Source organism: Colius striatus, chromosome 7 (genome assembly GCF_028858725.1).
Source record: "Colius striatus isolate bColStr4 chromosome 7, bColStr4.1.hap1, whole genome shotgun sequence".
Lineage (NCBI taxonomy): Eukaryota > Metazoa > Chordata > Aves > Coliiformes > Coliidae > Colius > Colius striatus.
Genome location: NC_084765.1, coordinates 30,970,587 through 30,996,662, shown reverse-complemented (window position 1 = coordinate 30,996,662; position 26,076 = coordinate 30,970,587). Strand labels below are relative to the sequence as shown.

General features: G+C 43.8%; 1 protein-coding gene and 1 long non-coding RNA gene across 2 annotated transcripts in view; one reads left to right on the top strand and one right to left on the bottom strand.

The window, feature by feature from the left end:
- Positions 1 to 24,144, bottom strand: part of LOC133625716 (uncharacterized) — a 42,097-nt gene extending 17,953 nt beyond the window's left edge. The window contains exon 1 of the long non-coding RNA XR_009819030.1: positions 24,048 to 24,144. This is a non-coding gene — a long non-coding RNA (uncharacterized LOC133625716). The remainder of the gene's footprint in view (positions 1 to 24,047) is intronic.
- Positions 1 to 24,563, top strand: part of ALDH1A3 (aldehyde dehydrogenase 1 family member A3) — a 36,357-nt gene extending 11,794 nt beyond the window's left edge. Inside the window, exons 4-13 of the mRNA XM_061999298.1 lie at positions 344 to 473; positions 1,739 to 1,800; positions 4,519 to 4,647; positions 7,046 to 7,159; positions 10,289 to 10,391; positions 11,368 to 11,552; positions 16,624 to 16,788; positions 18,971 to 19,128; positions 20,263 to 20,337; positions 22,030 to 24,563. Of these exons, the coding sequence (XP_061855282.1) occupies positions 344 to 473; positions 1,739 to 1,800; positions 4,519 to 4,647; positions 7,046 to 7,159; positions 10,289 to 10,391; positions 11,368 to 11,552; positions 16,624 to 16,788; positions 18,971 to 19,128; positions 20,263 to 20,337; positions 22,030 to 22,102 (1,194 nt within the window). The 3' untranslated portion in view covers positions 22,103 to 24,563. The remainder of the gene's footprint in view (positions 1 to 343; positions 474 to 1,738; positions 1,801 to 4,518; positions 4,648 to 7,045; positions 7,160 to 10,288; positions 10,392 to 11,367; positions 11,553 to 16,623; positions 16,789 to 18,970; positions 19,129 to 20,262; positions 20,338 to 22,029) is intronic.
- Positions 24,564 to 26,076: the final 1,513 nt, after the last annotated feature.

Sequence of the window (26,076 nt, the reverse complement as noted above, 5' to 3'; positions counted from 1 at the left end):
GGTCAGTCAGGGTGCATTTGTGACACTGACCAGTTTCTGAGCAGTGCCCCAGACCATAGCCCTGTATCTCACCCACAGCCACCTTCAGAGGGCTTCCAGAAGATGTGCTTTCATTGCAGTCTCAGAACAAAGCAGCTGCTGTACACACCAGGGTTATTAGCTCTAGTCTCCCTTCTACCTTATTTGTATTAACAAGCTCATTCCTTAAATACAAAGGGAAAAAAAGAAACCCTGTGTGTGTAGCACAAGGCAAAATAAAGTCAAGAAAGAGCTCCTCTAAAAGCTTTTCTTAAGTAAAACCCCTTCATTTGTCTGACAAGGTGTGTAATTTGGTTTTTTCCAGACCCTGGAAACAATGGACACAGGAAAACCTTTTCTGCAGGCTTATTTCATTGACCTGGAAGGCTGTATAAAAACACTCCGATATTATGCTGGATGGGCTGATAAAATTCAGGGCAGAACCATCCCAGTGGGTAAGTTCCTTCAGAGCTGGGATGGGATCAGGCTTGAGGAGATGGGAGGAAGGTAAGGCTGATGGGAGGGAGATTCATGGAAAGGCTGGCTTCTGAAAACCTGCAAAAATAGCCTGTATTTCCTTTCTGTCTTAGGATGTGTTTTAGGTAGGTGTGTTTCAGGATTTAAACTAATGGGAGAACAATGGGAATGCCTGGATGGATCTCTGAAAAATAAGGGATGGGCTCTATTGTTGCTTTTTTAACAGGGAAACCTTTTTGGGTTTAAATTCAGATAAATTCTTGGAGAAAAATACCCCACACCTAATGAATGAAATTCCCTACAGTATGTCACTGAAATGAATGGAATCAGTTAAGGACAGAAGTTTCTAGGGACAATTATATGAAGGCAGCAAAGCTTGTGCTGTCCTAGATGCTACAGGGAGAACAAGTTAAGATAATAGATGTCCCTGTGGTATGATGAGCTGCATGGTATATTTTCCAAATCAGCCTGTTTTGTCCCTGCACACGGGTGGTTGCTGAGGCTGTATGAAGGACAGGCACTGCAGACAAGAATCAGTCACCAGAGGAAGGGCTCTCATGGGCTGAACTAGTGCAGTCTGTTCAGGCAGCAAAGGGAGCAATGTCAGTCATATAAACCGAGATCTGTGACCCTCATTCAGGGTAATGTGGAGCTTGTCCTGATTTGAGATCACTTCCAAAAGCTATAATGAGAAATGTTCGTGTCCCATGTTAGATCTTCCCAAAGAAACTAGGTCTTCAGCCAGAATGAATTTGTAAGGCAAATATCCTTCCTGCTTTCTCTTATTTTAAGATGAATGGTATAACTTTAGTCCCAGAGTTTCATCTTTTTGTGATTTCTTCCCAGAAGTGCAATTCCCATTACAGTGAATATGATCCTGTACGAAATAGCTTTAAAAACTCTTCCCCTCAGGGGCACAAGTGCTTTGCTTCTTTCAGTGAGACACAATCTGAATGAAATTTGTGCTTACTCTTCGGTGTGGTAGGGAGTTATCTTCCCCTTTGCTTCAACACTGGGAGTTTGCAGAAGGAATTGAACCCCTTTTGAGCTGACACAAGACCTAGTCTTAAATAGATCTTCATCTGCCCTGTTCCAGAGCCATGAGTTAAGATGAACAGATACAGAGTTCTTTGTCTAATATGGTTTTAGTTCTGTCTCCAAGCTGTTAGTGTGCAGTTGTCTTAGATTCCTTCTGAAGAAGCAAGGATTTTGACTCTTGTCTGCTGTTATTCTTGCCTTGCAGATGAAAATTTTGTGTGTTTCACCAGGCATGAACCAATGGGTGTCTGTGGAGCTATAACCCCAGTAAGTAGCAGTGATGGTGCCCTGCATCTCCCTTAGAACTGGAAGAAGTACACATGCACTCCCCATTTTTTACTGCAGCCATTTGCTTCCTAGTGATGTCCAGCTGTTCTGCAGTGAACTCCCATGGCAGTTGCCTGATGTAGTTTCTTGGTTTACCCCCATGCCAATTGCTCTTGGCAACACAGTCTGCTGCAGTGGAAGGGTGGATCTCCTAATCAGATGCTCTGTTCCTCTCTAAGGCTGACACCAGTCACCAGAGACCAGTCAGAGCTCTCTGACTCTTGCATTGCTGGGACAACCATCTTGTCATTACACATGTTAGCTTTTTGCTGCCTAGTGCTGGTGCATAGTTTTGAGTTTTAAATCATATCCATTATTAATAACTCCTGGCTGTTCTCTGAGCTTTCTGTGATTAAATCTCACTGAGCAGCATTTTCTTTTCCTTGAGATCTCATTCTCTGCTGAGGGGACAGCCTGGCTAGTTCTTGGAATACCTCCAGTGTTAGTGTGTGCTATTTGCTCTGTTTAAACAGACAGACAGGAAGACTTTACAGCAACATGGGAGACATAATTTGTTCCTGTCTGGTTGTAAAATGCTTTGAATTCGGTGTCCTACAAGCCAAGAGGCAAATGGTGGTGTGCCAAGATTCCCACTTTGAATACTTGGGTCAATAAGAATCCATGGAAGACTTTGACCTTTGGGATAAGGTTGTGGGAGAGACTGAAAGAAGAACATGTTGGGTACTAGATTTGCTCGACCCTGGGAATACCAGGTCTGGACCAGCTCCCAAAGATATTGGTGAAGCTTTGCTTTTCCCTTCAGCAGAACTGAGCTTTCATCCCCAGTGATAAGGTGATATGGTCTTTTTAGCAATGTCAGAGTGAGGCAAAGTGGGAGATGGTCTTTACTAGTCGTGACATTTAGCTTGATGACTTCTGCACAGCTTTTCTGGCTGACCAAGCAGTGTGACTGCTTGTGTGCAACTACAGTTTATGATTTGAGATCAAAACATCAGGTTCCTCACACTGTCCACCAATTAAAAGGCACTTCCCTGTCACGCTCAGTCACCTTTGACACTCAACAATGTTTTGGAAACTATCCCTTTAAAAGCCTATATGTAGGATGCTCTGAAGGCATAAGGAGATACAGTGGGACTTCTAATATTTCAGATTGACCCTACATCAGCAATAAATACAGCAGAAATCAAAACAAACCAAATTCGACTCAAGTTCAACACTGTGTTTGTAAAAAGGATGACTGGGGTCCACAAAACCACATCTGTCTTTGGTTTACTTAGAACAAATCCCCTTCATTATTTTTCTCCCCAGTTTGATCTCTAACACCATCAATCTGTGGGTTTGTGTATTCTTACTTGATCTGAAGAGATTCTGTCCCTGTTCTGCATATGTCTCCGTAGGCCAATTAACAGTCCTTTCTTTTTTCTGTGTCTTGAGTCTATTTAAACCACAGTTCTTAGAAACTGCAGCATATGACTGAGCTTTATCCTAAGGTGATGTCATGAGGCAGCCCTGGAGCCCTTATACTGTTACTTTCACCAGCCCTGCTGCAGCAGAAAGCTCCTGATGGAGTTATGTCACTCTCTGGAAGTGTAGAAAAGTAGTGGATGGATGGCTCAAGGTGCAAAGTCAGGCCTTCAAGAAGGCTTAGGAGAAAAAGACAAATGGGCAAGTCATGGGATGTGGCTATTGGAGAAAAGCACTGAAACAAAACGGGTCTGGGAAAGAGCGAGAGGCAAGTTGAAGAACAGCACAACTAAATTCTGCTTTGTCTTGGGGCTGCTGAGTTATAGTGGAACTCATCTCTTAAAAGCTACACTACTAATTGATTTGTAAGTGTGAAGTTGTGGATTCCTGACATATTTGGCTTCTTTGTTGACAGCTAAAGGCCCTTGGCTTGAGTCTTGACAAGAAGTCCCCTTACTGTTGGCCTGCTTCCACCTTCCCTAAAGCAGCATTAATTATTTTTAATGAAGAAATCCTTTCTGCTGCCAAATGACCTTTCTGCGATTCAGTGTGAGCTAGATTTTCCACTTCTTGCTTAGTCTCCAAGATCTGCAAATACACATGACCATGAAAGAGATTAGCTCAGAGGAAACTGATGTGGACTGCTTCCTAATTCCAAAGAAGAAAACTAATTGGAAAGGAGCAATTTACAATTTGAAGGGAGTATAAGGCCTCCCCTGGATTTCTGTGACTGAACAACCCACTGCAGTTTCCTAGTTATAAACCTGGACTTGAATGGTCTTGTCCAACTCCTAACTACTCAGCCAATACCTAACAAAGAAGAGTGAGGTTTTTTAAACAGGCAGTTGCACCCTGTAATTCCCCCATGCAAGGACCCTGTACAAAAGTGGTGTATCAGGACACTGCCTCCAACACAATTTCTGTGAGCAGCCAAAATCCTGTCCAAAGTATGATCAAACTCTTGTAAAGAATGAGTTCACATCATGCAGAAGTTTGTCCAACAGACGTGATTAGCTTGAGGACTGCCAGCAATGTTTGGTATCTCAGGGGGAAATCAAGGAAGTTATACTCAGTAGTCCAAGCAAACACAGTATTACAAGCAGCCACTTCTCTGTGTGGCTGTCCTCCCAGTTGCTTCTTTCTCCCTGGGCTGTGTGAAGGTGGGGGAAGTGCTGTATGGAAGTGAGTAGGTGGCTGTGCCACTCTGATCTGACCAGCTTTGTGTTCTTGCAGTGGAACTTCCCATTGTTAATGCTGGTTTGGAAGATGGCACCAGCACTGTGCTGTGGAAACACTTTGGTTATTAAGCCAGCTGAACAAACCCCTCTCACGTCGCTGTACATTGGCTCACTGGTCAAGGAGGTAAGGAAACGTGAACTAGGTGCTGCTCTTTAACATCATGAACAAGACTGCATTTTGAATTGTCTATGGAGATTTGAAGGTTTGAAATAAGTATAAACCTCACAGAGGAAAGTGAGAACAACCTCTGTCTTCAGTCTTTTCTTACAAAAGCCTTCATGACTGGCAGTGGCTGTGTGGCAGGTAGCAAAGATCACAAAACCTACCCGTTTTTCTCTTTTCTCAGGAAGAAACAGAAACCAAAAAAATGGTGCTTTTATTCCTCAGCCATGTCTTCCTGCCTCCCAAATGAGGGAAAAGCTACAGCTCAGTTTTGTTAGACAATGAGACAGAAATGAGTGTAATTAGACAACAGTGTTGCGCATGTACCATCCTGAAGTGGGATAATTCAACCAAGGCAGAGTGCCATGGCAAAGAATTCTTCATCATTTCTGTGGTTCATACAACACATTAGCTGTGTCTGGCCTGTTAAGCTAACTCAGTGCTGACATAAAGGGGAGATCATGGGTTGGGACTTCAAAAGGATGGTTCAGGGCTTGTCAGATAGGAGCTCAGTTGCCTTCAGATCTATTTTTCATACAGAGGTGGTGAGAGGTACACAGGACCTTCCAGCACTGCTCACTATGGCAGCTTCCTGTGTCTACATACGTGATTAATTGTGAGGTAAACTAAAAGTGTTGCAAATACACTTTTGCCTTTCAGTCTGTTAGACTCAGTCAAATGATAACTCTGATTTTGCCTGTTCTTGGGAGAAAATAGATGGATGTGTTAATAACTGACACTTGGGGCTTCCCATTAGCAAAAGCTGTGGCAAAAATACCACCAGTCAAGTACTTCCTGCAGTGAATTGACTGAAGATTACACAAGATGAGCGAGCACAGGGTGTAGTTTGCATGACTTCCAGTTAGCCCTGCCACAGCACTGCTTTTTTTCTCTCTGCCATACAGCTCCCTAAACACAAACATTGCATTGTGCCCCCTAAAAAACCCCCATTCAATTCTGGTGAAATTAACTTTCTGAGCTAAAACTCTAAGCTGCCCATGTCTCACAGTTGTCCTTCAGGGCAGAAGTGTAATTAGAGCAGAATAATTTTATTTGAGGATGCTCTTTTTCTCCCCCCCCCAAATCACCTACATTCTTTGCAGTCTTTTAGAAGAATAAAACTCCTCTTAGTCTTCAAAAGGCAGCAGAAGATGTTCACACGCAAGCAAAGCTATGTGTTATGTTCAATGAAATAATTTGGGGCTGACCAAAACAGTTTGGCTTTCATTTTTGCTGAAAAATAGAAAAAAAAAAACCCAAACATTTTGGCTCAGGGTGACCTAAACCAGTTTTTTTTTGCTTCCTTGTGGCTTTGCTGCTGAACTCCAAACACCATTATTTGCACAGTTTGACGCAGTTCTTCTTAACCTCATTAGCCAAGATGCAGACTCTATTAAACTCACTTTTACAATGGGCACATCCATATAAACCAGACTGCCCTTCCAATTTATGAAAAGAAAAAACAAGGGGAAAAAGAAGTCTGAAGAAGAGAACTTATGGCAAGATACCACATCAGGAATTACTTCCTCTTTTTTCTTTTGCTGCATTAGGAAAGAGCTACTGCATTCATTGAGATTTTATATTAGAAAGCTGCCAGAAATGAAATGAGCATTTAATATCCTGCAATTCTGCTGTTAGATAATGCAGGGAAAAGAGCCTTGTGCAGCCAGTAGTGAAGGGAGGGCTAGCCTAGAAGACCATAATCCTTGAAACTCTAGTTTCAGGTAGTAAAAGGAGGCCACTAAGTGCCACACTTCTCACTAGGATTTCACCTGAAGTTTTACCATTTGTCTCTTTTGTCAAAATTACTGGTTGGCTAATCTAGGCTGTAAATGTGGTGGAAACTGGCATAAGTCTGTTACCATCTGCTTTTGTATTCCTGTTTTATTAGCCCCATCATCTAGTGAGGTTTTACTGACTTCTTAATCCCTCTGGCCCCTGAAGAACCACAAATGTCAACCTTTGTTCAAAACAAACTTTCATTCAGTTACCCCTTGGCTCCAGCTGCACAGCAGTAGCTGGGGGCCAAGTTTGGCCAAAAGACTCACTTTCTTTTGACTTGAAACTGGGACTCCTCCAAGAATTCTTACTGAAACTTGGCATTTCCTAAGGATGGCTGTTACTTTCACCCACGTCTCCTCCAGCTGGTAGCATGCAGCCATGTTACTGCAAAACCTGCAAAGCTGTGAGGTCTCTGCTATGGGCTCCTTGTCTGCAACTCACAATTTTTAATTGCAAGGTATATAGTACAACTAATTCGGGCTTCCTGAGAACTGAAGTGCAGCTCTCAGGAGTGCAAGATCAGCTCCAGAGTGCTCAAAATCTTTCTCTACAGAGCTATATTTAACCTCTGTTTTAGGTGGGCTTCCCTCCAGGTGTGGTGAACATTGTGCCAGGCTATGGCCCCACAGCTGGAGCTGCTATTTCTACCCATCACAGCATTGACAAAATTGCCTTTACTGGATCAACAAAGGTAGGTGATGGATTTATCATAAAACACCTGGTGCTGCTCTTTGCATTCTCTCCGAAACTGCCACCCATGTATGACTGGACCAAGCAAATGTCAATGATTTGTTTATCACCAACACCATCACATTCCATGTGACAGGTTTTCTCAGAACTCTGTGGGATTTGTCTAATTCAGGTCTTTGTGCTTGTGATAATCTCAGATCTCTGTAAGCTGAGTTTTGCCAAACTGCCACATTTCTGTAAGAACTGTAAGTAAGAGATGCTCTGACACCAGGTAAGACACTACAGCAGAGGCTGGCAGTGACTTTACATTGTGTCATTGACCTGCTGGAGCTTCTGGGCATGTTTGCCTGCCAGTCCTGCCCTGCAACTGGAAAACATGTCAGTCAGAGCCCTGAACAATTCTTCCTCAGCTTTAGTTACCTCTGAGGAAACAGGACTTAAATAAAAACATGGCCCTGTGCCCAAGGCTTCCTCTGCTGACGTGGATGGGATTAACATTTGAGCTTCTTTTGAGACCTGCACAGTAAAACACCTTCTATTTGGTTTTTTTTTCCTGTAAATAGCTACACTGCTTTGCTTGAAAGACTTCTGCACTATCAGACACCTACAGCCATCTTCTTCTGTACCTATGTGGGGGAAGGAGCACGTGGCTTGGCCTAACCCCTGGAATTGAGCACAACTATGACACACAAACATATTTGTCTCCAGTAATCACTGCTGAAAATTCTCAAACAAAAGCTTGCTTAGAAATCTGGAATTTTTTCCACTTACTGCTCCACATTTTTCTTGCAATATATACACAGCCCCTGAAGAGAGGCACTGTCCCGAAAAGGGAAATGCTGACCACTGATGGCTGCAGCTGAGGCACATGCAGTCTCTTTTATTTCTTGGAGTAACGTTATTCTTTTTTGAGCATTCGCCAAATTCATCCCTTCTTAAGTCTGTCCTCATAGTTACAGAGTGTGAGCTAAATGTATAACGCCGACAAATTACCTTGAATGGTCTTTTTTTGGTCGGTAAAGGCAACTCACTGAACACGGACAAGCTGCTGAATTTAACAACACTACCATCTAGTGGCTGCGTGTACGTGCTGACTGCTCCCCTTATCCCACAGGAGAAGGTGTGTTAAGCCTCTGTTTCTGCGTAGGGATGATGGGAACAAACACAAAGGCAGTAAAGTAAAAGCTCACAACGACTTTTTACTCTCTGGACAGTTGGTCTAATCTAGGAGTTTACTCAGTTATGTGCTTTTCTCCAAATCTGAGATCAGAAGCTTTTAGCCCAGCTGAGACTCTGACTGTGTGAAAACAAGAGGGCTTACAGACTCATCCAGCCCACATGGATCTGTTTGGGTTTTTAATGAAAAAGGAGTATCCAATGGATTAGGGGCAGAAGGAAAATCTCAGCTGCTGGAGCCTGTAGGCAAAAAAGCTCCTATAGATGCTTGTCTTCCTAATCCATGGGTGCACAGGACACACCGAGGGAGACAGATCCTTTGCTAATGCATGTGTAATTTAGAAGTGTTTTCTTCCCCCTCCACCCATCTGTGAGTTCAGCTGCATCTCTGCAGTATTTGCAACATAATACTACTGTTTCTGAGCCAGGAAGTAAAGCTAATTCAAAATACATTTTGACTTGGTTGTTAATCTCCAGCTTGGGCTTAGTGCCAGCCTGAACATACTGACCTTAAACTCCACAAGAATTTCCCCCTCAGTTTACTAATTGACTCCTCTCTGGACAGCTAGCTTGTAGTAATGCTTCTTAAGAAGCTATGTGTATCTGCAGCATGATGCATTCCAAACCCACCTAGATGAGTTCCTGTGTGACCTACTCTAAGTGGTCCTGCTCTGGCAAAGGGGTTGCACTGGATGATCTTTCGAGGTCCCTTCCCACCGTTAAGATTCTGTGATGCATCACTTATTTCTGCTGTCTCTAGGACTAGGCTGCTGAGTGACAGGAGATGATTGTACTGCTAGGAATCTTGATGGAGTTACAAAGGCAAAGCATGAGAAATGCAGACCTATAACTGTCTTCCAGCTGCCCCACACTTTCCTTGCTCACTATTCCATTCCAGGCTAACAGTGTTTTTAGGCAGAAATGAAACTGAGATTGCCACATGCAAAGGCAAAACACAAGAAAACCAGTTACAAACAGAGGAAATTCAAATGTAAGGTCACACTTTATAAAAATAACCTGACTTAACAATTGAAGCTCCCAAGCAGGGAGCTTTAACCCACAGTGTTGCTAACAAAATCAGATCACTAAATGGTTCTGGTGCTTCATTTATGCTCTGCTTGTGTGGAATTCCTTTTTTTTAAATGGAAAGGTAAATTGCTGTTTTAGTGCTACCAGTGTAAAAAAGAAATAGCACAGTCAGGCAGAACTCAGGGGAAAACATTTGGTATGAAATAATTTTTCACGGGGGGGAAAGAAAACCCACCTTGGTTTGACATTGGTTAAATTCTGGAAGCAGAGTAAATCCTTCCCTTCAGGAGAAGGTGGCCAGATAAATGACACCAGATGGTTAGAGCAGGTTCCTGGGCAGAAAGTGTCACAGCAGAGTTGACCAGAGATTGTGTGTTGACATCCTTAGAAGGAACATCTCAGCTACTCTTGCACAGGGAGCAGCCCAGCTTAAACTGTCAGGAAGAAGTAGCTTTCTCCTCAGTGTCAAAATCTTTCCATGGTTTTCTGGTCTGGAAGTGGTGACGGATAGGAACAGTGACTTTTTATTTCCTCAGCAAGATCTGCTCTAAAGAGTTGAATTCCCAGGTTTAAAAGTAAAACCAACAAACCTTGGAGCCCTGCTGATTGCTCACAAGTTTGCACTGGGTGAGAAATGCCTTGTTCTGCAGCTCTGGCTGGCAGATAACTGCAGGAGACAGTTCCTGTAGCTCTCACACGGCCCACCCTTTCAGATCTGCCTACACTGAACATGAACTCTTGGGCTGGTTTTGACCCAGTGCATCACAGCAGTAGGAAGCCCAAACCATTCAAGAGTGCTATCCCTGACTTCTACCTGCTTCAGCCACCCACCAGGCTCTTCTACCCTTATCATCGCGCTTGACACACCCAGTTAAGACTTTCAGGGGAAACAGCTCATGTCTGTCCTTGTGTCTCAATGCTCCAGGTTGGAAAACTGATCAAGGAAGCTGCTTCTAAAAGCAATCTCAAAAGAGTGACATTAGAGCTTGGAGGGAAAAACCCCTGCATTGTGTGTGCAGATGCAGACTGTAAGTATTGGCTGCCGTGTTTATTTGGAGCGTGGTGCTTTTTGTCTGTCTCTGCCATCCTTTGGCAGATAGCAGAGCTGGTGTTTGCCCCCATATCCACCCCAAAGGCTGGAGGGAGACCCTGCCCAAGAGCAGGATGCAGTTCTGCTGCTCTGGAGCTCTTGCCCAGCACAGTGACCATTCCTACAGTGAATGAGCAGACCATTGTTCTGTTGCTTTCCCTGGGGATGGCTGCAGTTACAGAGAAATCTTTCATTTCTGCGTTCCTGCTGTTGTGGTGCTTTCTTTTCAGTTGGCACTATTGCAGAGCCTGAGCCAAGCAGTGGGGAAAGCAGTTTTCTAAAATGCAGCCCCTCTACAGGCATTCCAGTGACAGTGGAGTTTTCTAGGACTTAATCTAATCCACTTTCCACCCCTGTCCTGGGAGTCTGCAGGGCTCGTTTTGCATGTTTTGCTGTGACTTAGGTGCGTTAGTGAGAGCACTGGGAGGAACATGTAACCTGTGACCACCAAAGGGGTTGGAAAATCCTATTTGGCTTGAGGAAAATATTCTCCAAGCTTCTGCACAGCAGAGGTTGAAAGCTGGAAGTATTTGAGCCATCTGCTTATAGGGAGCATTGCAAAGAAGGGCATGCTGCTTTCTAACCAAGCACTAACGAAACTAGGCATCTAGGAATCCACTTCTGAATTCTCACGGCAAAGAAAAACTGGTTACTGCCTTCAGTGAGTCTTTGTGGAAGAAAATTTCAGGAGCTATGGCAAACTAGACCTTGAGACCAAAGGCAGGAAGCAGAGTGGAAAGAATAAGAGATCTGCTTTGGGGGCAATCTGAGGCATTCCGAGTGCCTTCCGTGGGTGTGGGCCATTGTCAGCGTTTTTATGGAGGCTTTTGAAAGAGAAAGGACAAAAACCCCAAGTCTGGAAACACTGAAAGACTGAATGTGGTAACCCTTTTCCTTCCTGGGCCACGTTGCAGTGGACTTGGCAGTGGAATGTGCCCATCAAGGCGTGTTCTTCAACCAAGGGCAGTGCTGCACGGCAGCCTCGCGCGTGTTTGTGGAGGAGCAGATATACCCCGAGTTCGTCAGGCGCAGCGTGGAGTACGCCAAGAAGAGGCTCGTCGGGGACCCCTTTGATGCCAGGACTGAACAAGGGCCCCAGGTAACTGTGTGCATGAGAACAGTTGTTGTTTGGCTTTTGGTTATACTTCTTTTGGTTGGATTTTTCCTTGTGTAAATATTATCCTTCTGAGCACGGTCCCAGCAGAAGTGCCGAGGGGTGAGTCATGGACCAGGGCTGCACTTTTCTCTCTATTTTAAATATCAATTAATCACAACTGTTGAAATGTTATGTTGTAATGTGTTGGGGTTTTTTTTAAGCACAAATGTATTTAATTCACTTGTTATACAACTTTGTGGAAGGGGCTGTCTCCCTGCTACAGTAATATAAAGCATGTTGCAGTGAGCAATAGCGATGCACAGAAGAGTGCAGCTGTGGGAATGGCCATTCAGCTACTTGACTGTGTTGGTGACGACAAGTAGTTAGAGCCCAGGCACTCCTGAGTCCTCACTTTCCTGCTACTTCTCCCTTTCTGATCCTTTGGAGAAGTTTCAGCTGAATTAGGAGGAAGCACCATGCTAAGCCATATGTGTCAATGCCCTTCCAGACCCTTTCCAGACCCTTCCTCCTATATTTTAGTCTGAGCTGTGGTGGAGAGCTCTGGCAGAAAATGAACCTTGGGTCAGATCTTCTCACAGGACTGTAGTTTGCTACCGAAAATAGAGAGGGAATCCCAGAAGTCTATAGCCTAGGCCTCCTGTTTTCAGTACCGCACTGTGAGTTTTTCTTCTTTGCTCCTATATAGGATCCCTCAGAGAAAGGATGGCTGTGAGGACAGCCTTCTCTTATCTGGATCTAGGGCCATTTACACATGATTTATGCAAGACAAAACTCCATTGCATGTCCTCATGCATGGGGAATAAGATGATATACATTCCCTCTTCCCACTGGGGCTACATCTATCTCTGTAACTTGCCTAGAATGAGATTTCAAACTGCTCATCAATCTGAGGAAAACAATCCCATGCTGGAACTTTCTTCAAGAGAGATAAGCTGACCCTCAAAGGGCTTTTTTCAAAAAGGGCTGCTGTTTCAAGGGCTGCTGTTACCTTTCGTTAAGGGCTGTCAGCTTTTCAGGTTTGTTTGTTGTTTGGTTTAGTTTTGGGTTGTTTTTAATATAACATCATCCTAAATTTTATCCAGCAGTAGCAGTAAATGACCTACATTTATAGCTAGTCCCTCCAGACCATCTTCACCTGGCTGCTCTGACAGAGACCATTAATTTCATGAGAACAACTCCCTGAAATCACAGGGAGTAGTTGTGAAATTTAAAGGGTGAAACACTGCAGTGAGCTGAACATGTAGAACTGGGCTGTTTATTTCAGTTCCTCCATGCTCTCAGCTCTTGCCAGCCTGTCAGAGCTCTTGCCAGCCTGTTAGAGCACTTCCCAGTGAGCACTATGGCAGAGCTCCTCTAGTGTCTCTGGCTTAAGGGACACTCTTTGCATACTGAGCTGTAATTAGGGGTGACAGTCAGAATAGCCATGTCTGGCCACTTTTTAAGTATGGCACATCTGTCCTCTCTCTCTGTTCTGGCTTACCTGTTCCACTTACAGACAGCAGAGACAGCACACCTGGACTTCTGTGCATGCAACTGTCAAGCCCAAGATGGGAAGGTGTTGAGAGAGTGGGAGGAAACTGTTAGTCCCAAAGCTTTCATGTGGCTACTGGTTCAAAGGAACAACCACTTCCCCTGCAGCTATGGTTGCTTGCTCTCTGGAGCCTGTGCTGTTAGATGCAACACACTTCAAGCAGAAGAGAGAAATGATGCAGTGTCACAAAGGCTTTAAATACCTCCAAAAGAGGCAAAGATTCACACCTGCCCACAAGTTACTGTTCAAACATGAAGCTTCCAGATCAAATTTTTCCTCTGTTCCTGAAGTAACATACTCTGCTGTGAGGGATTTTTTTTTTAGCTTGGACTGATGGATTAGGGAAGAAACACAAGGAAAAATAACCTGTCTTCCTCCTCTTAGTCAATCTGAGTAGCTGCTGAGACAACCTGGAGCATGACAGCATGGGGTGACAGACAATACTGTTCCACAAGAACTCAAAGTTGATATAAGCTAGCCCTGGAAAAGTGGTCCTGTGTGCAGCTGTTTGTCCCTAGATTGCACTGCACTTGTGAACTAGATTGGGGAACTGGCTGACAAAGGTCTAATCCAGCATTTTTGGAAGTGAGGGAGAGAGGTTTTACTCAGGTCAGTTCCCTGATGTGTATTACTGTGCACTGGCATGGATGCTTGTGGCATGGATGTGGGAAAAAAGGACCGTGTCAGCTGCAGTATTGGGTTGTGCTGATATAAACTGCACTGCTCTCATCAAAATTAGGTCAAATTTAGACAGAAATGTGGCATGCTTCTGATGAGACTCCTCCAAAACTCACAAATGTCTGACTGTTGGCTGGCTGGAATTCAAAGGCCACCACAAGAAACCTGAGGGGTGATGAGGACTGTTTGAGTGCCAACCTCAGATGCAAACCAGGGGCATTTTTAAACTTTGGATTCCTCTGAGCTGTATCACAGGAAGGAATAAAACAAATCTGCACAGATGGCAAACTGGTTAACCAGTGCATTATACAGCTGTGAACAGCAGACTGGTTAGATGAGACTAATGTCCTGGAGGACTGGTATAGGGATTAGATTAGAACAAAACTAGAGTAGTTTTGTTATCATAGGACCCCAGATACTGGGATTTGAGGGCTGTAAGACCCCGGTCTAGAGGATTAAAGTAAGAACTAAGGCTGCCTCATGGCACTTCACAGCCAGTAGCTATTCAGCTCAAAACCTATTGTTTGATTGTTAAGGTGGTGAATATTTTCCTTAGACTTTAGGTGTTTGTATACTGAAGTGTAAAAGTAAAGTATGTGAGTAGAAAGAGTCTGTGTCCAACAGTCTCTGGGGTTATTCTGTAGCATTGCAAATGCTACCTTTGGAAAAGGAAGAACTGCTCCTTGCACTCTTGACTTAAATGAAGCAAGATAGGAAGATTTGGGGGCTCTTAGATTTCCAGCACTGCACTAATCCTTGGAAGCCTTCTTCTCCTTTGAATTAACTGGACAAATAACACAATTTGCTCAGATCATGTGTTTTTAATAGAAGCTAATGCTTGAACCATAAATAATGGTGGAGTAGGGGGCAGAATTTAAACAAGCCTTGCAAGCTCTAGTTACAATGACAAACAGTTCCACCCTTGCATGTCATTATTTTACAAATGTTTTCTTTCCCCAGTGTCTTTTCATCTAACTGTAGTTTGCTTTGCAACAAGTTACAGCTGTATAAATATCCTTGTTTTGTTTTCTGTGATGTGAAGTGGCTTAACTGGATTGGTCTGGATCACAGACGTGCCAGGATGGAAAACCCTTGCAGTTATTTTCAACTTATTTACATTTGGCAACTAAGCAACCAGATAAACAGACAATATAGATGACACCTGCCAAACTTGGTGGGTGACACTCTGGATCCTCTATGAGGGCACACATTTCCTTGTGTAGTAGCATGTGTCAGGTGTTTTCTTGGGTAGCATCTTAACACATGAGAGAACATGAGCACTTAGTACAAGCTGTCCACAGTGCATCTGATATGCACATCTGTGGGGCAGGAGATGTGCTGGTCTCTCTTTTTGCTGTGCACCAGAAGTACCCCAAGGACACCCTCCTGAAGCTTTGATATTTGTCTAAAAGCATGAAAATTTGGATTGTGTGTGGCCAGGATTAACTAGGGACAGGATACAGTCTGTAATCTGGAAGAGTCCAGTGTGGAACACTCCATGTAAACAGCCCCACTGGCAAGTGGCCCTGCTGAAGTAAAACCAGATGCCTAGGGGAAGGGTATTGAAACCAGTGCAAGCATCTGGAGCTATCTGGCATTCAGAATAGGCTGCCAGGACACCTTGAACCACTGAGTGGAGACCCTTATTTAATCACCTCAGTGACTTTGTCAAGTTTGTGTTAGTTAGTTTGACTTTTTAAAAGCATCTCCATAAGTCTTTTGCCATCTGCAGTGTGCTATAATGAGGGGTTTCATCACTTAATTAGGCACCATGCAAATAGCCACATCTGTGTGTTTGAAACCTGACAGGACCCACAGTCCACTGCTGCATGTGGAGCTCAAAAGGATCGGTGCTGACCAGAAGTGCTGTGAGCTTCTGCATCTCTTCCCGGCACATGACCCGCTGTGCTTGTGGAGGATGTGATGTCTTCCCCAAGTCCTGGTGCAGGGCTTCACAACTGTGTGACTTCAGTGCCCTGAAACTGGACTGGCCTTTTCCCCACCTCTACCTAAACCCTGTGTTTAAAGGCTAATAACACAACAGCACTCAGTGCTTGTGATTACTGTGTGTTTAGGTGTAGGGGGGGAGGAGCTGGACAAGGTTGGTAGTTAAAAGTGAAGATATGGCTCCCAGTCCAGAGAACCAAAAATGCTGGGATGGTTCTGGTGTCTCAGATCTGTGAAAGATGACTCTGACTGTGTGGCTTCAGTGCAGTAGTTGTTCTGAAGTCACCCCGCTAACAGAGCATATGTTTGAGGCTGCTCATGTAGCATGTGTGTGGGGAAGGGGACAGAGGCAAAGCTTGCTGCATTCTTCCAGCTGGGGACAGGTAGCTGAGGCTGAACTGCACGTCACAGCAAAGTCAATTGCTGAATGTCCCTCCTTTGCACTGACACTGTTGCTGGCCAGAACTCTTGCCCAGATGATTGAGGTTGCCAGCCCAGCAAAACCCATCTCAGGCTGTCCTCATGGTGCTCCTGAGAGAAGTGAGTGCACAGAGAAGTCCCAGAACTGCAGTGAAGTGAGCTGTGGGAGTGTGTATATCCAGGACACAGAGGAAAGGAACATAGGGAGACCCCCTCCATGTGGCAGCAAGCTATTAGATCGCATGAAACTGTCACAGGTAACTTCACCTTCTGTTTTCTGTGGCTGAGCGTTATCTCTGCATCCTGACTTCCAGCCTGCTTATTGCCTGACTGCCATATCACAGAATGAGATGTAAACTTGCCTGGTCTGATAGCGCCCTGCAAATGTACCCCTGGGCCACATACCGTGACTTTGGTCTCCAAAACAGCGATAATAAAGGTGCTGCTGTCTGTTTCTTTGCTTTTTGTGTCTGACAGATTGACCAAAAACAGTTTGATAAAATCCTGGAGCTGATAGAAAGTGGGAAGAAAGAAGGGGCTAAGCTGGAGTGTGGGGGCCTTGCCATTGAAGACAGAGGCCTGTTCATAAAGCCCACTGTGTTTTCAGAGGTCACTGACAACATGCGTATCGCCAAAGAGGAGGTACAGTACAAGTCACCTGAACCTTTACATGCATTTGCCACTGCCAATGGAAAAGAGGTATGGTTCTGGTTTCAAGTGAAAGCCTGAGAGGAGAAGTTTTCCTTATTTTACTTAATTCAGGGTCCTAACAACTGCCTAATGGTGAAACCCATTCTACTAGGGAAGTATCAGCAAGGTGAGCTTCAATCTAGAGTGTATGTTCATGTGAGGGAATGGTGAGAGGAGAAGGGAGAGAGCAGAACAGGGAAAAAAATCTGCCAAAATGTTTTGTGCAATTAATGGGTGTCTGTCTGACAGCCCTTTCTAATGCCTTGCTGCTTTCCCCCATTTTGTTTGCTTCTCCTAAAGGGAAGCAGCTGTGTGAGTGTACTCACTGGGCAATGACAAGTCTAGATAAAAGGAGAGTAGATAAAGCTACCCTAAAGCTTTTGGGTCTCATTTCAGAGGAACTTCATATAATGCCAAAGGCAAACATATGCCTTACCTAGGTTCAGCTCCTATAAATGCTGCTTCTGAATAAGATATAGTGGTGATGGAGGGCTTTCTCCCTGAATCCTTGATTTTAAACATAAATAACTGAACAAAACCAACTGAAACCATGGCAAGCTGGAGCAATTCTGTACACTTTTTGCCCTGAAGTTTGAAGGTTTTCTGAAGACAAAGTTAAGCTCTCCCACTCTACATAGAAGGATGGTTGTGTGTACTCTTAGGCACCTCTTGCTGAGTGGACTTGAAATTGCTCAGCTGTGGTACATGCTGATTCAAGTGACAGAGGACAGTACAATGTGTGTTCTTGCTCCATTACTTTGTAAAAAAAAGAGTTGCTTTACTGCAGAAAGGTGGGACAAGAACTCTGGCACCTGAAGCTGGTGAGGAGGGAAGAAATGGCTGTGCTATACTGCCACTGAAGAACTTTTCTCACGTAGCCTTAGTGTCTGAAATAATCCCAGATTCTGTTCTCATGGTGAAATCCCCTGAAGCTGACCATTTCTTTCCTACATAAAAGCATGGCCAAAGCCAGCAAAGTGCAGATCTAATCCTCTGGCTTTCATTATTCATATGCAGAAAAACTGAACAAGCTGCATGTGATTAGATCCTGTGATAGTCCTTTGAAATGGAAGTTAATTTACTTTTCATCATGTTCCCCAGTGGAAAAGAAGTAGTTGCCAAAGTCTAACTGGCACTTGTGTTTTATAATTTAGATGAGTCCTTTTTATGGGGCTGTGTGCTGTTCACTCCTGGCAAAATGTTTAGATGTCTCAGATCTGCCACAGAATCTCTAAGGAACCTGGGAAAGATATCAGTCAGTCTAAGCATGAGTTACCTTCTAAAAATAGAGGGAATAAGAGCTGAAAATCCCATGACGGGCCTTTTTTTTTCACGGACTGACTCCAGATCCCAAGTCATGATTCACAAAGCTTATCCAGTTTCATTCATTTGCAGTTTTGTTCATCCTTTGCCTAGGATCAAGGCTGCAGTTAAGTACCTGGAACCACTAAACCAAAGAAATTCAGAAACACATGAGCTTATAGGCCAGGCAAACTGCTTAGCCTGGCCCTAAAGATGGCACAAGTGAGACTGTATCTCACCTTCAGTGGGGATTTATTGTACTGCAAGACCATGCAGGCCAGAGAAGGGCCCCACCTTTGATACTGTACTTAATGAAAGATGCCACCTCAGAAGTTGGGAAGTATTGTGTATGCTGGCTGCCTTTATACTGGCAACCTGGGCAGCCAAGTTTGTGGTCAGGTAAATGCAGTGCATGCAAATAAACTGGCTACAAGGGCAAAATCAGAGTTAAAACCAAGGGAGAAAACTTGCAATGCTTGAAATATATTAATTATTGAGTATACTCAACTTCTGAGTTCAAAGGGGAACAGTAAATGGGGTAAGGATGAATCATCTGAAACTTCTCCAGATCTGACTCTGCTTGTTTGGACTGTTACAGTTGATCTGTTAGTTGTTGGGTCTGAGTATATATTAACTCTTGTAGCACATCATTTTACTTCCTTTGGAGTCAGTTTCATTAGCAGTTTTTAAGAGACTCTATCAATGACTTCTAGTAGACTAGGATATAACACTGTAAATGTAACACCCTAACAAAGGATCTGATTCTGATTACTGCAAAATTACCATGATTAGCAAAGGCTTTCCTGTACTAATGCTTCATTGACATGTGCAGATTTTTGGGCCAGTTCAGCCAATTATGAAATTCAAGAGTATAGAAGAGGTCATAAGAAGAGCCAACAGTACTGAGTATGGGCTCACAGCTGCAGTGTTCACAAAGAATCTGGACAGAGCTTTTACGTTGGCTTCTGCCCTGCAATCAGGAACTGTCTGGTAAGCAGTGTGGGACCAGGGGATGGGCTGGGGTTTTGTTTGCTGGGAGGGCAGAGGGATGTACGATTTGGAATCACCTATAAGTGCTGGAGGTAAGATGTATTAGTAGTCTGCATAAATTCTAGATATTCCTCTCAGGAGCAACCTCCATTCATCAAAATAAAGTGGTGAGGACCAGACAGTCTAGCAAGAATTGGACTGTTTGTTTGTTCATTCAATCGATCTGGAAAACTCTGACCATGTAGAGGTTGTAGGAAGTTCCACCAAACATGATGCCTTTCTGAGTCCTGTACGTAGAGAAAAAAGCAGTGCCCGTGATCATCGGGTAGCATCAAGTGGGGTCTTGGGTGCGCAAATCGGTGTGGGCAGTAGATGGCAGCACAGCACTGGCACAAACAGAAGCACCGAGTTTTGCTTATGAAATTTTTTTTCTATCAGAATAATTTTAAAGCTGGAATCCTCTTTTTTTTCCCCCCCACTCAAGATGGTAACTTCATCTGGTGTCTGATTTGGATGCAGACAGAGTATTGATTTCAAAAGCTGATGCCAGAAGAATCTGCCTCTGATTATGTAACATTTACATCAAAATGGGATGTTGGGCTTTGAGGGATACATGAAGGTGCAGTCAGTCCTACAGCACCGAACCATCAGTCATTTGATCTTACTGACATGCTGAGGAAGCATCTGCATTAGCCTTTTCTACCTATTGTCTATAGAAATGGGGGTAGCACTTCCATTTTACTGCAATGCAATTGTCTAATGCAGTCCAACTGTTTTCTACACCTGGAAGTGGATGGTAGGCGCTTGTGAATGTTTAGACAGCTTTCTGTGTAAACATTTTTCCTTCAGAGTGTGCTCCATTAAACTGAGGAATAGGATGGACTATTTATTTCAAGTGCAGCATAAAGTCCAGCTCAGGCATGATTGCCTTAGCTATTAGAGACTATTGAGTCAGACTGAGTGCCATTCTCATGTTTTCTGTTTCTGCAGTAAAATAACATTCTATTCTTACATCTGATTTCTTAAGTGAATGAACTGTATAAAGAGAAAAGAGATTTCAGCATTTTTTTTTGTCATCATCTTGCTTCTCCTTGGCACTGAATTGTCTTTTTACAATTGTTGTTTCTCTTGTAGGATCAACTGTTACAATGCTCTCTATGCACAGGCTCCTTTTGGTGGCTTTAAAATGTCAGGCAATGGCAGAGAACTGTAAGTTTTGCTCAATATTTTGGTTATATGTGTCAGTGAATGCAACAACAGTTGTGTCTTGGTGAAAATACTGTTGTATTTGCTTGAAAAACTATCAGGTTTTGCAAGGCCCATGAAGATGATAGAGTGCAGCATCTGCCTTGTGATGAAAGGCTGAGGGAGCTGGGGCTCTTGAGCTTGGAGAAGTGGAGACTGAGGGGTGACTTTATGAATGTTTACAAATCCAGAAAGGGTGGATGTGAGGAGGCTGGAGCCAGGCTGTGCTCAGTGATGGCCAATGACAGGACAAGGGGCAACAGGGACAAGCTGGAACAGAAGAGGTTCCAAAGAAACACAAGGCAAAACTTGTTCCCTGTTGAGGTGAGGGAGCACTGGAAGGGGCTGCCCAGATGGGCTGTGGAGTCTCCTTCTCTGGAGACGTTCAAACCCAGCTGGATGAGTTCCTGTGTGACCTACTCTAGGTGGTCCTGCTCTGGCAGAGGGGTTGCACTGGATGAGCTTTTGAGGTCCCTTCCAACCCTTAACATTCTGTGATCCTGTGCTTCTGTAAGCCAGTACAGCATGGATGTAAAAGCACAGATGTGAAAACATGGCTGGTGCCTTCAGAAGTACTTTCATCTGTTTTATAAGCTCCTAGTAACTCCAGTTCAGTCAATTCCACTTAAAAGCATTTTTCCTTACTAGTTACATTCTTAGATCAAGGGAGAATAAGTATGGCCCCTTTGCTGGGGACACTGGCATCCACCCCTAACCTCCTCCATCTTTACATGGTGGTATCTGGGCCTCCCTTGACTGCTGGATCATTGCTGGACCTCTTTCCACCTCTAACTTTCTGATGTTGGAGCTAGAACAACAAAGAATGATCTCCAAGATCATTCTATTTCACATCTTCCAAGTTTGCTACTAAATTACAGAAAGACCCCCTGTCCCCAGCCTGAGCTGTTGCAGCGTGGCTACCAGGGATCCCAGGTCTAATTAGTTACAAACACAGACATTTTAGACCAAGGTTATCCTGTAAGTTAGAGGTAGAGCTGAGTAATTGACTTAAATCTTCATTTTCCTCTTGTATAGAAGAGGGATCTGTATATTGAGACCTTATGGTTTACTTTGCCTGACTGCCTGGCTAAATAAAGGCTATCAGGGGTTTATCCCTTGGGTAAGGCATGGGAATAGAGCCAGTTTCCACCAACCAAGACATAATGCAGTTGTAGGGTCCATCATCAGTATGGGTTTCTAGAGCAACTGTGCTCTCTTGATTATATGTTATCTTGTTGACAGCAGCTCCCTTTCAGTGAGAAAGAGACTTTGATTGCTGTCTAAGCACTGATAACTATGTTTATGTGGACATTTCTTCTATGGGTTCTCACAATAGCACTCAGTTTTCACTACACAGAGTCACAAGGTGTCATCTTGGGATGGATTACCATGACCAGAAGCATCCCATGTTTCTTTTACCACAAGGTGTGGTTGTGTGTACTTATGTGCATGTTCTTAGCAATTAATAGAAGTGGTGGGCCAGACTGATAGCTGGTGTAAGCTAGTTCACACCTCATTCTAATGGCCTGATGTCATCTACAGCAGCTGCCTATCAGTGGTTAAAATGCACTCATGTAGAAATCCCTTATCTTAGGGAAGGACACACTAACATGCTACAATTGTTTGTCCCTTTCCCTCCTCTCTCTTCTTTTCCAGTGGTGAATATGCTTTGGCAGAATATACTGAAGTGAAAACAGTCACCATTAAACTCTCCCAGAAGAGTCCATGAGAACAGAAGGCCTAAAATGCTGACACTCTGAATGTGACACGTGGGGAATGTGTTCAGAGCAAGGGGGAGGGGAGGGGTAGAAGGAAAATGGAACCACCTAACTTTATTCCTCTAGAAACACTGAATCTACTGGACTTCTTTTTGTCAACTGGCTCTTCAAAAACAGAGTGAACTGATCCTGCTGGCAGCACAGCACACACTTGTACTGTACAAGTCCCTGGCTGTACTTCTGTCTGCTACCTGTGACTAAAATGCTGCTTGGTCACAGTGTCTGCAGGACATCTGCTTTCAAACCATACCCCTGAAGAACACGGACATCAGTGGCACGTTAGAGAGACTTCTGGTGCCATCAGCATGGACTGTTAAACACCTTCAGAGACATCAGGGTTTCACTTCCCATAAATGGACTTGAGTGGGAGGGTTGCTCCAACTTGGCTGAAGTTGGCAGAGGTTGTGTGTAGCCTGCAGCTGGAGTTTGGAATGGGAGTGCTTTCAGGCTTTCATGGAAGGGTGTGTAAAGAAATTCTCTTTGAAAGAGCTGTCTTGATCTCTCTAAAGATTTGCATTCCCATCTTGGTGATATTCTAGCCCTGAGTGAGATCTGTGGGAGTTTCCTAGAGGCCTCCTTTGGGGCCAGTATTTCACTTGACAGAGCAAGACTTTAAAATGTCCTTGGAACCTGGTGTTTTGGTGTGCATATATTACACATGCTGCAAACACAAGTTACTGGCTTGCTAACCCTTCTGGCTCCAAATGAGTCACAATTGTGTCTCAAACCTTCACTGTAGCACTTTCCACAAGAGGATTTTGCACTGTACTTACCATAATGACACCAAGTTGAATGCTAAGCATGTAGCATGGAGATATCCCCCAGAAAACATCCCACACCAGTCCTCCCAATCCAGGGGAGGGAGCAGAAGAGCTGCAAGAAGCTGTCCTGCTCTCTCTTTGTAACTTTCAGGCTTTGTGATCATCTCTTCATATTTTTTTTGAGCCAGAGCTACAATTTTGAGAGTAAACCTTAGAAGCTCTTCTCATTGCTTCTTCATCCCATATGAATGTAGCTGAAACATAAATCTCTGGAAGTACAGTATGAAAAAGCAGGTGCTCCCAAGCACACACTGAGTACTAAAGATGTGGGTGTAGTGACTAGTTGCCATGGAATAAGCTACAGCTGGACTTAAATGTGTCAGCAGCTTTGCAGTAATTTCCTCCTGACTGCTGTCATCTTGTGGCAAGCACAGAGTCGCTGATCCTTCACTGAGAAACGAACTGCCTTGAATTGTCCCTTGCTTACAACTGTTTAAGCATGCAGGTAGATGAATAGCATCCATGGAGTGGCCATCACACCAAGTTCATGCCTTAGTAACTACAGTAACTTCTTTCCCAGACTTAGCTATGAGATTATCAAGAAGACAGTTCAGTTCTATCTTCAGTTCCTGGGTTCGCTACTTTCCCTCCTCCTCCTCCTGATTCTGTACTGGAGAACCACTGGCAAGCATATGAAACGTTCCCCATCTGCAGGAGCTGTGAGTACGTAGGGGTTAGTGGTGTCAGCTTGTTAGGAAGCTGAGCTGATCTCACTGGGCTTGTCCTCTGAGGGCAAACGGATCGAGGTTCCTACAGCATATCAACAGATCTCTGTGGAGCACCGGTAAAGATTGCTGCCTGGAGTTTTCCAGATGCCAGGACATGAACCAGAAATGCAGGTCTAACCTCTATTCTCTGCTGCAAGCAAGGATTTGACCAGTACCTTCCTTTGCTCAGACATATACCCAGTTGGTAACAAGTTCTGTTGCCTGAGTGGACTTTTTTTCAGAGGAGGAAGGAAGGTGGGTGGCGATAAGTAAGGAAAAAGTTTGCATGAGCCTAAACTTCCTTATTAGTTAGTTAGCAAAGGTTGAAACTGCACTTCAACACTGCTTAACTTCTTAAAATGACATACCTCCAACAGCTGTGTGTAACTAGGTGCCTGTCCTCCCATGGATACGTGAGACAGGTGAATCTCCCCGTCCAGTGAAGAAAATGTCCTCCCTTCCCCATGAAAGGACAAATGGGAACGTTGTAAATAACTTTCTGTTTCTGTAAACACTTCAGAGCACAAACATCCTCTCAGACAAACATTTTACTTTTGCCTAGTGGGTGGTTTGCTAGGCTGCAGTCAGTAGGGAGGTCAGGCAAACAGTAAAAGGCTGGTTATCTTGACATATCTCTATATTTTTATCAACAGTGGTTGAAACAAATCATCTGAGATTCTTAAAATCCTAGTATTGTGGCTTTACATGTATGATATCTATTTCACCTCTCTTTCCCCCCATTATCAAGTTTTTTAAAGGTCAAATGTATCTCTTATTGTATAAATCAGGGTTTGACTCTACACACTGAATTTTCTAAGTTATGTAACATTAGACACTAACTTTGAAAGAACCCCTTAGAGGGTATATATCCTTTCATTGCACAGTAAGGCTTTCATATGAAATACTACTTTTTTTTTTTAAAGGAAAACCCAAACAAAAAAGAACTATATTTATAATTTAGGAGACAGTTAAGCTAATGTATTTTTATAGCTAAAGGTACATGAAAATGCTATGTTTAAACATCATGTATATATATTTAGACTATGGGTATCTCTCTTTTTTTGTCATAGTTCTTGTTCCTAATAAATGTTTAACTTTGTGAAATGGTTTCTAAATGCTATGTACTGATATTGCTCAGAAAGGAAGGTGGGGGAAGCAGGAAATATCTATTGACTTCACTCATTTTCACAGAGGAGTAACCTTTCAATTTGCACTGACTAGTGCTTTAAGATAATTCCAGCCCCTCTAATGCACATGGTAAGACCCTTTCCATCAGTAAGCAGCTTCCACTTAACTCAGTCCCGTCACTGCTTTTTATTTCACTCTGAATTGGGCCTGTTGTGTCAATAAAAATAAACACTGGAAAGGGTTATGGTTTCACACTTCTAAACTGAAATGGCCCTATACTGCTGTAGTTACAGAGACCTCTTCTTCCAACAGCATTCTGTCTCTTCCCCTTGCTTCAGTGGTAGTCCCCAAACAGAAACATGCACTGGGGTCACCAGTGACAACATGATTTCCTTTGCCACCTTGCAGAAGGGAGGGCAGAGTGTGCGTTTGCTTGTGTGTTTCTGGGGTTTCAGTATCTCACAGGGGGACTGGGAAGAAATCTGAACTTGGATTCATCTCTGCAATTTGTGAAGAATTGGCCTGTTTTGAAAAAGTGCCAAAGTGTGGTCAGGGCTCTCCACATAAAAGCTGGAGTGTGTATCTGATGTAAGTTGTGCCATTTACAGTATGTGGAGGGAGGAGGAGAGCAGGGGCAAACACAGCTGCTTCTAGTTCAATGTCCAATGGATCTTTTAAGGTCTTCTGAGGTGAGCCTCAAAATGGAGAACTTGAAGGGACTGGCCAGATGAGGCTTCCTGCCTTTGTCTGGTTGCTCCTTCAACAAACCCATTTAAGACATGTCCATCACTAGTCTGACTGATAGATGCATTCCCATCCCTTGTCTATTAACTCTCTTTCCATCCCATACAAGTGTGAGAAATACCTGTCATCTCCCTACACAGGCCAAGCCAAAATCCATGAATTTGCTACTTGCTAACAGCATCGCTCAGAAGCTTTGGGACTTAACAGGGGGAAGGCTGGAGATACAAAGGAATTACTGTGAGTGGCATAGGCAAGGGAGACAATAAGCCAGGAAGAGTGGGATGAGGTTTGAGGGAAAAGAAGAAAGCTAAATAATTTAGCTTGAATGTGTGGAGAAATTCTTGCCAGAGGAAGTTAAAGTCTCTATCAAAATAAAGGAGGGGGAAAAAAGAGTTGTTTTAGTGGAATTCAAAATGATTGAGCTAAAAAAAACTGTAAAAGGTCTGGCTAAGAGCCAGGCTGTGAGGCATAAAAGACAGCAGGCTGGTAAGAGGTGGAAAGGATGTTAAACCAGGTAACACTACT